At 44.3% G+C, this 11844-nt stretch overlaps 1 protein-coding gene across 4 annotated transcripts in view; it reads right to left on the bottom strand.

Annotated features, from left to right (window-relative positions):
- ANO1 (anoctamin 1) overlaps positions 1 to 11844 on the bottom strand; it is a 66629-nt gene that overhangs the window by 30927 nt on the left and 23858 nt on the right. For all 4 annotated transcript variants that reach the window (XM_042022428.1, XM_042022430.1, XM_042022429.1 and 1 more), the window contains exons 2-6: positions 10038 to 10216; positions 7143 to 7469; positions 4676 to 4774; positions 3541 to 3692; positions 2234 to 2288 (exon numbers count right to left, since the gene is read on the bottom strand). In XM_042022428.1, coding sequence (XP_041878362.1) covers positions 2234 to 2288; positions 3541 to 3692; positions 4676 to 4774; positions 7143 to 7469; positions 10038 to 10216 — 812 coding nt within the window. The remainder of the gene's footprint in view (positions 1 to 2233; positions 2289 to 3540; positions 3693 to 4675; positions 4775 to 7142; positions 7470 to 10037; positions 10217 to 11844) is intronic.

Consider the following 11844-nt stretch of genomic DNA (forward strand, 5'->3'; position numbering starts at 1 on the left):
ACCGAGGGAATTGATGGGGGCAAACAGGGTTACATCTACCCCCTGGTGTAACAGAAATGCTATTTTTGCTCATGTTAGCCACTGATCAAAGCTCAGGGGTGTTCTTCCACCTGGAGCAGCTCTTCCCTCGCCTCCGAGGGTGCAGGCTGGCTCCATCCCAAGGACCCGAGCAGAGCTCCGGGCTCACAGCGTGCACACAGCATGCAGCCGTTTATCAAACTGGGCTAACACAGGCTGACCTTAACATCTCTGAGCCTGCCTGACCCCGGTGGCAAAACAGATGTATTTATTTTGGGATTTATTGCATTTATTGTCGAGTAACCTTTGCACAGCTCAGCAGGCTGCCCGCGAGGTTCAGCTTTCGGCTGCTGCCGTGCAGCGATGCTCTGGGGCGAGGCAAGCAGGCAGCACAGGGAAACCTGGAGCAAAGGCACCTCCTGCCCAGTGCCTGGCCTGTCCGAGGAGCTGGGGGCTGTTTCCCAGCTCCCTAATCCGTGTGCTAACTCGACTCTTGCTCAATTCACTGGAGGAAGCAAGTGAGGGCATCCGGGGCAAGTCCCACAGCTCGTCCGTCTGTCGTCTTGTAACCCCAGTGAGTTAAAGGGCTGTCACAGAGAGATTTCCAGTTATATAATATTTTTTTTATTTTCTTTTTTAATAACTAAAAGGTCTTTGGCTTAGTTTCTATTCATCAAAGACTCACGGGTAGTGACTAGATTCCTGTTCATTTTGCAGTAGGCGGGAGGGTCAATATTTGCACTGCGGTTCAAAAATACATATGAGAAAGGCAGGGGAGAACTTTAAGAAAGAAGAATACAAACAGCAGTGCACACAGAATAAAATGGTGTTGGGAAACATTCAATATGTTCTTCATTACTGGGTGATTTACAGGGATTTCACACAAAGCAGCACAGCAGCAGCACTATTGTTATATGCCCAGTGTTCCTCCAGTCGTTTAAAAAACCCCTGTCCCTCCCTTTCCTCTCAGCCTCTGCTCTGAGCTCCCGTTTCAGTCCATTTTTCAGTCAGTCTTGCTCATCCTCTTGTCCCATGGAGCCATTTTGTCTTGCTGCCTTGCTCAGCCTGCCATGAAATTTAACTCTTCATTTGTTAAGTTCCTTGCACTTACAAGGATTTTTTACCATACATCCGGACATATAAAAGAAAGCCTACAAACAAAACCCAGGCTTTTTTTTTTCGGTTTCCCAATCTCAAGTTGAATGTTTTATTTGCAAATAAACTGAATCAATGTTTGCCTTTTCCTTCCCCGTTTCTGTGCTCCTGCATCTGCCTCCCCTGGTCCAGCTCACCTTGCCACCATAACCTGTGCTCACATCAAACCCCCGCACTTCAAGCTGGAGGGGAACTGCCCTGTGGAATACACTGGAATTTCAGAGCAGGAAAGGGAAGTGGGATATCTCACACCCCTTATCACCACAGCAATGAAAGGCAGCTATGACTGGGATATAAGCTCTTTTGGAAACCACTTGGCATCCCAAAAGGCTGATGTTAAGTATAAGACAAAAGCATGCTGGCAGTCACATTCCAAGGCACCAGTTAGGAGCAGGGGAATGGGGCAAAGAGTCCCTGTTATCCTTTGAAATGTGTTGCAGTCAGGCCTGCTTGGCACGGCCCCTTCCAGCTGCCCTGCATGTCACATGAGCTGGCCTTTCCATTCCTCCTTGGTGGCTACAAATGAGGCTACACCTTCTTCCCCAGCTCTATTTTATGTTCTGGAAGTCAGATAAAAGCCATCAACCTCAACACTTTCAATACCATTACAGAGAATTTCCCCCTAAAACTATAAATAATACTCCCTGTGAATACCCGGCTGTTTTGTTGGAATTTGTCTCGGGATATTTCCCAGCATTTTGCAAAAAGAACAATGTACAGCTACAAAAAGTTAAACCAGTCATGGGTGCAGGCAGCTGGTGGGCAGAACCAGTGGTAACATCTAAATATTCCCAGCTGGTGATATCTCTACTAAGAAAATTACCTGTGAACTAGAAAGAAGATCCAAATTATTTTCCAAAAGGCAGCGACCTGTTAGCATCAAACACTACTCTGGAAGTGCTAAATCTGGAAGTGCTTTCTTTGTAATTTCAGTACCTGATGGCACAGGAGATCCTTGGCATTTGGTTAGAAAGATAAACTTGAACAGGCATTGTTCTAAAGCTGTTAACACCACCACTGAGGCAATATCCACCATAAATTATTTATAGGCAGAACTTACTATAGTGCTTCTCGTTTTACTGTCGAAGAAGGAATCTTTGTCAGACAAATCAAATCTGTTAAAAGATTAGAAGGAAGCCCATTAGGTCAGGAAAAAAAAAAGCAGTCAGTAATCTCCTGTTCTTGTTGACCCCTTCAATATTTTCATTTCTCCTGGGGATGTCTCAGAGCTCACATTAAAGAACAGCTTGTAGAAACCCTGTTAAAAAGCAAGTCCAACCCAGCTCATACAGTTTAAAGAGGCTGCTTATACATTTCACTGTTTTTATGTCTTTATAGGTTTCTCAGCACAAAAGAGAATGTTGGTGCTCATTTTAAGTTGAATCCCTGACCACTGCTGGCCTTGAATTTCCCCTCATAATCTTTAATTTTCCCTGTGAGGCTGCTGTTTTCTCCCTTATTCAGCAGAGACACAGGTGGTCTCACTGGAAAAGCCACCTGCAAACAGTGTGAGGCCCATCCATGTCTACACTCAGGAGCATCTTTTGGACCTTCTCTGAGCCTCCAGGAACACCCCACACTCAGCAAACACACAAACACATTTCCTGCAAGCCCAAGGCCAGGCCAAGATGTCACACACATTGACTGGCCCAACCCCACCAGTGCTCTGCATCTCTGGATGAAGCACTAAAATCCCTGTGTGTGCAGGGAAGGGATCCTGCCCTGGGATTGTTGTTTGTTCCAGCTGGCACATCCATTAACACGGCCTTCAAAGTGACTCCTCTGGGATGCTGGCCAGGGAAGAGCAGCAGCAGAGCAATCCAGGGCAGGAGAAGCTTTGGCGGGGCTTTGCCTCATGATTTTTTCCCCTACACCCACATTTACAGCTGTTCTTGCTGATCTGGGATCGATGGCAAAGCCACCTCTGACTTCACAGCACTTCAAAGGCAAGGCTTGGTTGGCACTACCTGTGTCAGCTGCCCACACCAGATAAATTAAATTATTCTGAAATTCATCAACCCACATCTCTGGCTGCAAGTTTTACCAAGCATTATAAACCACACTATTATAAACCACATTATAAATCCCCTTTTGGCAGCCTGACAGATAAAGTGTACAGTTATACAGATGTGCATTATGTGCCACAACAGCAGCTACAACACACAGAGATTTCTCTACAAAGACTCATTCCTCAACAGCGAGCCCCAAAATCCCCCAAGAAGTACATTTACTGCAAAATGGAAATATTCTTTGCAGCAATGCCCACCAAAGTGTTGGTGTTCATGTTCCCGTTCACCCCCTGGTGCCTGAGCTGCTCTCAGGGAGGCTGGAACCTGTAGACATGGATATTTAGGGAAATTCACTTACAAGTGCTGCTTCTCTCTGGAGAAGGGGTAGGAGAGGCGCTTCACCGTCTGAGGTTTGTGTTCTGCTACTTTTGGCTGGATGGGCTCTGTTATTTTTTGAATTACAGAATTAATCTTTTTCAGGAGACCGTGGGTCTGGTTGATCTGATACATCTGAGGGGGCAAAGAGAGAAAAAACCCCAAGAAACCAGTAAAACTTCACTGCTTTTTGGTTATCCATAGGTCAGAGTGGACTGCAAGGAATAAACCAGCAATTAGATAAATGTATCACAATAAACTGTTGAGGAGTGGGGTTTACATTCTTGAAATCATCCAGAAAGACAGGGATGGGAAAGTCAAACCAAGGGTTAGGGAACCACAGGATTGCTACAGACTTTTTTATCTAATTGTGCTTCTGATTAAAATCCCTGGTAAGTGAAGCAATAATGGGGGTTAATATGAAATCCAAACCGAAAGTGTGGTTTTAGTGTTGTAATAAATGATGCTGGGCTTGGAGACTGTCTCTTGCTCCATTATGGACTTCCCTGTGCAGTCTGGGACCTGCACTTAGTCTGTGTTTAAATATTAATCCATCTCTGAGCTGTGCTCACTGAGCAGGTAGTTATCGATCTATCTATCTATCAATCATGGGTGATTTAGAATTGATGAAAATACACTGTCATTCCTTTAATGATATTTCAAATATTCTGAAAGGTAATTTATTTTGTGGTAGAGTGGCCCCAGCTCCTGCAAACATGACTGACTGTGTATAGGAATAGTCACTAAACCTGGCGAGACAAATTCTTATCCTTGTGTTCATTTTCAGCAGTCTTCAGGTGAGAAAAAAGTGTCCAAAATGCACACACAAATGTCACCATCAATTGCAACCTCTTCTTTTAAAACAGACTGAGGATGAAATCACTCTCATCATGTACAGACAGTGGTAGCAGCCAGAAATTCTTCATTTCCATTCCTCCTTTCACTTTTTCTCTCTGCTGCCCCAAGCAAGTACGTTTGTGACTTTCATTTTTGGTGCACATTAGTTAATTGTTTTTAAAGTACTCGTGGAAAGAGAAGTCTGCATTTTCAAGGTGCTCTGAGAGGAACAAATGTTTAAACTATGCCTTCTTGAGGAAAACAAGAAGACCAGGACTGACCTTTTTTGTGGGCATCTTGAGCTTAAGGAATTCCGCCTCTCGACACAATACATTCCACGGTGCATGTATTTTTACAAATCCAATTCCATGGATTTTAGTCTTAACAGGAAAAAAAAAAAAAGCAGGGGAAAATGTTACTGATGAGAGGAAATTAAATATATTACCCCTTGTGATTCATACATAGTTAAGGAACAAACAGTCCATCAGTGCCACCATGATAAATCTCATTTGTTTGAGAGAGTTGGTTTCTAACAACAGGACAACCATTGAACACCTCACTGTGCTGAACTGCTATGGAACGTGACTCAAAAAACACTATTGTCTCCCAGAGCAATTACCACAAGGTTAAACAGATAAAAACTGTTTGGGAAATAAAAGCTGATGACTGTGGACACAAATACAGGCTGAGCTAGTTAAATTTGAAGCAGAGGCATCCAACTAAAATGGTGTGATTTGATGAGTGTGTTGTAATTGCTGAGAGAGCCCCTGCTGCCTCCTGAGAGCTGCTCATACCTCAGAGCAGCAGCCTCAGAATCAAATGTGAGTATCTCCATTAAAGCATTGTAATTAGGAAAACTGGCAGGAATAACTCCACAGAACAAAGAAAAAGGAGGATAGAAGTTAATGGCAACATTGGTGGTTTGCCTGCAGCCCAGTAATCCTCTGAGCTGCGTTCTAGAGGGCCGGACATGGATGTTTGCTCCTGGCACTCCCACATACGCCCACGTTTGCTCCCCCTGGAGCAACCGTTCCAAAGGCACTGGACAAACAATTTCCAACCAGGAGGCATTCAGCAAACAGAAGAGAAATGAACTTTAATGAATCTTTCTAATCTTGCTGCTGCACCAATTCAGTTATTACAATAACTAGCTTTCACACAGCTATATCCTCACCAGCTTTCTAGAAACTGGTTACTCAGAGGACCATGGAATGGTTTGGGTTGGAAGGGAGCTTAGGGATCATCCAGTTCCAACACTCCTGCCATGGACAGGCCAGGCTGCCCCAAGCCCTGTCCAAACTGGCCTTGTTTTAATCAATTATTTGTGGACATCGAGCCGCTGACCGCAATTCTTTGTGTGTGACCATCCAGCCATTTCACTGAAGAGAGCTTAAGTGATTTATTAAACACCATCTGTTTAAGAAGCCTTTGCTCTTTTGGAATCAGTGAGGTCTCCAAAGCAGCTTTTTGGCTTTTCAGGCCCAAATGACTGCAGATCTTTCCCCCTGCATGGATGTGCTGGATGTGGAAGCTGATGTAAATCCCCGAGTCTTGCTTTCATCGCTAGACTTTCCTCATGTGGTTTGGTGTCTTGCACTGAAAGGACAGGGTTCCCTCTCTTTTACAGTGTCCTGGCTTGACCCCTGTGCCCTTCTGCATCATTTGAAATCATATTACATGTCATAGGTGGAATCTCCCATCTGGCAAATGGTTTAAATATCCATGACTTGGCACCTGCCAACTCCCAGTTTCCTACAGGAACCTGCAAGCTGGACAGAAAGCAAGTCTGATTTTCACTGGAAGACAGAGCAGGGAAAGGTTTTGGGGTTTTGTTGCATTGTACCATGTTAAATATATATATGACATACACATAATATATAAAAGATATAAATGTCTGCAATTTGTGAGGAATAGGTGACAGATTTATTTTTTAGCAGGCTGTTCCCAGGTTGAAATGTTTACCTCAGCTTTTGGATCCTGTAAATAAAACCAGCATAAATGTTTACCCTCTCTCTCAGGAGTCTGAGGCACATTGGTTGGGTCAGATAATTGTAGCAGCTTTCTTTGAAATTAATACTGCTGTGTCTATTTCTGCTAATCACACACTGGCAGCACTTCACATACATCATTTTTTATACCGTCTAATGGGCTTTTAATAGAATATCCTGTTTTCAGGGTGCAGGTGGAAGACGTTACAAGCTGTACTGTTCACGTCTAGGAATGGAAAGAGCAAACTGTAAGGCAGACCCACGTGCCCCAGCAGGAGCGTGGACCAGAGCCTCCTGAACAAATTTAATTCTCCTCGAGCCTATATTGAGGAATAAAGATGATGCTGCCTGTATCAGATTCTTTTTTTTTTTTTCTCAGAACTGGAATTACCAGGGGATCCAAATCACTGCATACTGTAAACCCACCAAACTGGGATCAGTGTTCAGAGCAATTTAAGCCTCACTTCCAGATAGCACGACACAGCTGTGTTGCAATGGTGGATGTGCCACAAATCCTGGCCAAGAAAAGCCAGGAACTTCACCTCAGTGGGGCATTTACAATACCATGTCACACTCCTGTGCAGCCAACTAAATCACTGGGTGAGGATGGCATTGACTGCCAGAACTGCAATCAAATGCTGCAAGAGCTGAGCTTGTGCAACCTCGATCAGAGCCAGGTTCGCAGGGACGGCTCAGCACCCCCCAGGGCCTGGCCACCAATTACCCTCTCTATCTTTAACCCTTTTAAATGGATCCTTACATCTTCATCACGTTCCAGCTCCAGCCCAGCCTCCACGAGGTTCCCTTCATACTCCTCCCTGCGGAACCTCTTGTCGTCCTCGTGGTAATCCATGTGAGTCTCACTCTCCCCCATCTCCAGCTGCACGCCCTTCCCTGGAAGGGGCTGGTCCTGCTTGGTGCTTCGGACACTGGCATCATTCTGCTGAGCCCTCCTGGCCAGAGTCTTCCCGGCTGAGGACTTCTTGTAGTGGTAAACCAGGATGTAGTCCACTTTCCTCTTGCCATCTCTGAAGTAGAGCCCGTATTTGCAGTCAGCATCCGGATTTTTGGATAGGGAATTTAATAACTGGAAGTGGGGAATGGGGGTGTGGAGAGAAGGAGAGAGAAAAATAATGATTGCACACCCCAGCACAAGCACCAGACAGACCATCCTCTCCTCTCAAAGCTCCTTTTGCCTGGAGCACACGATGCCCTCTCTCCAGACAGGCAGCAGGTGGGAGGAGTCCCCCCATGCTACTTACTCCAAAAATTTTTGCAAGTTAACACCTTTAATTTTACTGATAGCCAGCTGGGGTTTTATTGGCCTGGAATAAATAGATTAAATGACTGGGATTTAATCTAATCAGCAGCACACTGGTTCATAAGTCAGCTACTTGGTGGGTTTGAGCTTCTCCTTCGGGGGTTAATCGCCACTAAGATCGTCTGTCCTTTTCCACCCATGACATATGCAATGTTGCAATTCTGACAAATAGATTAATATCGTGTGGAAACATTTCTCACTTCTCTTATCTATCATTGCAAGTCTGTATCATCTGAGAAAGAGATCATCTTAGATACAGACTGAAGGGAGCCAGCTGGTCCTGCAGCACGGCCAAAAACGCGCATGGAAAGTAGCCAGGGAAGTGGGGTCACTGCTTATTGAGTTCACCACTTCTTTTTCCCACTTATAAAACCCATGTCACTATGCAATCTCTTGGTGGCAATGGCTTTATTCCCAGCCTGAGTTAATGCTGGGTAAGCATTGCAAGATACATGAAAGGTAAGACTCAAAACACAATTTCATTTCCAAGCATTTATCTGAAAACTGCACAGGCCAAGCGTAGAAACAAACAAGCAAGCAAACAAAAAGGTACTAACAATTAATTTATTTCTACTTGTATAACACTTCTCATGCATAATCCACAATTCTACCCTTGGAGATCCACGTACTATTAAAAAAAAGAAAGAAAATTCACTAGTTACTGGCCTTTGTTTTTACAAAAAAGGCTCATCACAGGAGTGGCTTTTCAGCAACCAAGGAAATTTTCTGGCTTTTAAGTCTATAGAAGAATGTCCATCCTCCATGAAAGGAAAAGGACTTGTGCTCCAAAAGAGAGCAAGAGGCCATCAGTTGCAAAATGCTAACATTTATTTGGGATGTGCACACCTGCTTACTTCATACATACAACAGGGAATGTAAGTTATTCTAGATAGCCTTTGCTCTCTGCTTCTCTCTCCTTTAGGATCTTGCTCCTCTTTCCCATTTAACCTAAACCCTTTGCATCAAGTTAATAAATATATAATAAAATAGTACAGCATTTGGTGCCACCTTGGAGTTCACTCTTTGTCCTCTTGCCTCTATTTCCTGTTCCATGAAAACAGGGAAGGTTATTTAGCCATGCCAAACTCTTCAGGGCACAGGCTGTTCATGTTCGTGCCCTCTCTAGATATTGTCATTTAGTTCTTAAGCATAACTTTGATGTAAAAGACCATTGATAACTCTTGCTTTCCAATTGCTTTGTGATTAATGGCACGTACCTGTGAATTCAGAACACTTTTTTCAAAGCAAGCTGACAGTCTGCTTGTGGCAGGCAACTCACTTACACAAATTTCTACAGAAACAAAACATTAACAAATGGCAACCAACTGGATTGTGTTTAATTTTTCTTTAAGATGTGTCAATCTTACTAATTAGTTAAACAGCAGCTTCTGAAAAACCTGGCTTAACCACCACTGTGGCTACTAAAGCCTCAACAGATTCATTAATACGTGAGAATAGCTATATCCCACTGCAAACAGGAAGCAGCCGAAAAACTTGGTTCTGTTTTAAAGAAATTAATGGTCAGATTATTTTAAGGATGGGGTATAAATGCTGAAAGGTACTCATGGGCCCCCTGCTCTCTTGCAGTGCTGCTGTGCTTAAATGGAGTTGCATTGACTTAGGCCATGTCCCTTCAGCTGTGAATGAGACAGAGAAAAGACATTTCAGTTTCACCACAGCAGGAGGATTTTAACACCCTGACAGAATCATTCCTCCATGCTCCATCCTAATTTTAAGCACAAGCACAATAAATCACATGCTGCTTTTTCAGGTTCCTCCTTCCCCAGTGAATCTCTTGTATAGCCCACTCCACCTTAATAAACTCGTTTTTAGGTTGGTTATTACATAACCAACTCGTAATCACAATGGGTATTCATATTACTGACTTCCTCTAAAATCTGCGTTAAGGAATTTAACTGAGGAGCAGTAAATGACACTGGAAATCTGATCTCTGTTGTGTGCTGCAGAGGATCAGTTTAATGTTACCTATGTCAACAATGGCTTTTGCATAAAATTTTAGGCATTCTCTTCTGTTCTCCTCTGCACTGGCAAGAAGATGTGAAGGTTGGCACAGCCTTGTTGCCAGATTCCTTACTCTGAGAAGAGTCAGCCCCTTTTCATGCTACAGGTGAAACCAGGTTCCCTTTCTCACACAGCCAAGAACAACCCCCAGCACACCAGCATGGACAGTGCCTGGTGGCAATCCTTCCCAGCACCTTGGGAAAACGGAGGGAGGGGATTTCAGAGCATCCTGGGAGTGGAGAGGATGAGAAATGAGCTGAGGGGTGAAGTGCAGCGTGCCTGTTCTGGCCCAGCAGGCCCGTGATTACTCACTGTGCTCTCGTGCTGGTCATAGCCGATGTCCTCAATCGCTCGGATGTTGATGATGTGGATGCCCTTCTCCTCAGCAGGTAGGCAGGAGTATTTCTTGTTCACCCTCATTCCTGTCTCCACTGGAGCCTCACTGAGATCTTCTGGCAGAAAATCCACCCCATGAAACTCGCTGTCTGCGTCTGAGAAGAAAGGGAACAATTTTATCAAGACACTTTAATCCCAACACTTGCTCCTCCCAGTGCCACCCAAAAGCTGAAATGTATCCTGTGCCTGCCTTCTCCTGCCAATGAGCCCTTGGGCAGGGCTCCCACCCCTTCTCCCTGCCTCCCTTCTCAGCTTTCTTCAGCCCTCTTCAGCCCTACCTGGGTCTCCTCCTCCTCCAGAGGAAGAGTGTTCAGTTAACTTTTATCCTGCACTGGTGTCTCAGGATGTTTTCACTCTGTGGGCTCATGGAATGATTGTATTTCTTGGCAAGAGAGGGAAAAAAGCAGGGGGAAAGAGGAAAACTGCTGATGAGGATAGGTGCCACAGTTCTTTCCCCTTTTCAGAAGGCATTTTCTCCTTTAACTTGTTCATGCTGAAGAACTAAGTCAAGGGTTTCCCCTCAAGTACCTACATTCTGCATCTGATTTACTGAACCATTCTTATTTAAGCAGTTTTGAAAATCTGGGGGTGTTCTCCCTCTCAAACTGCTTCTGATGAAGACAGAACTGTTTCCACTTACTGTTTAAGTACACAGATAGGCTAAAGGATTTAATATAAGAGTTTCATTACGAACTGAGCGACCAGATAAGTGACAGAATGCAAACTGTTGTTTGCATATGGGCACTTATACAAGCAACAGGAGGCAAAGTATTCCAAGATTTTATTAATTTTGACATTGAAATAAAAGACTGCAGCATTGTACCCTTTTTTTTTTAAACCACACAGGAGCGGGGCTTGCTCGTCTGAAGAGTGAAGATAAAGCAAGTATTGTAGAGGTTATGGACACTAAATTAGCTTTCCCAAACAACAAAAACATGCAACCAAGTTCCCTGTCTGGGTCTGGTTGAAGTTCAGGGATAATGTTGAGGAAAGAAACAAGGAAAATCTCACTCCCCAGCAAGTTTGCAGATGATGTGAAACTGAGGAGCAGGACTGATAAGCTGGAGGACAAGGCTGCCACTTCAAGGGGTCTTGACAGGCTGGAAAAATGCAAACCCAAAAAAAGTCCCCCACTTCTGCAGGCCAAAGAAAGGAAGGCAAATGAGGGGTTCCCATTCCTGCCTTCACCTACCAGCTGAGTAGGTAGAGACACAGCAGGACCAGATTTGATGCCTTAGGTTTCAACTTTCATATTTTTTATTTCTTTAGCACCCCAGAAAGAACTGATGCCTTGAGAGGCCACCTGAAAACAGAGGCTAGACAGGAGTAAGGGAATAAAGGTGGGTATTTATTTGAAAGGCCTTCAAAGGTACCCCTGGGGAGCCAGAGGCCACTGCCAAGATGGACCCCAAGATGGACAGCAGGTCACGAGTTCTTCACACCTTTATAGGTTTGGTTCATTTGCACAGCAGGGTTAATTCTCCAATTAAAGCTTCAGTTCTATGATGGAATTCCCCTCAGCTTGCCCCCCTCTCAAAGGCTTTTGGTTTATACTTTTTGGGCCTAGGACAGTCTGGGTGTCCTTGGAGAGCAGGCCTGGAGAGGCTTTGTTATGTTTAACCAAGCATGAGAGAGCAGAAGTGAACAGCTACAAGGAACTTCAGAGTTACACATTAGGCAGTGCAGGATTTGAAAAATACAAAAGTTAAAACCTAAGGCATCA

The sequence above is a fragment of the Corvus kubaryi genome, unplaced genomic scaffold, assembly GCF_017639235.1.
Source record: "Corvus kubaryi isolate FWS band 111438036 unplaced genomic scaffold, C.kubaryi_AGA036_p1.0 37201, whole genome shotgun sequence".
Taxonomy (NCBI): Eukaryota; Metazoa; Chordata; class Aves; order Passeriformes; family Corvidae; genus Corvus; species Corvus kubaryi.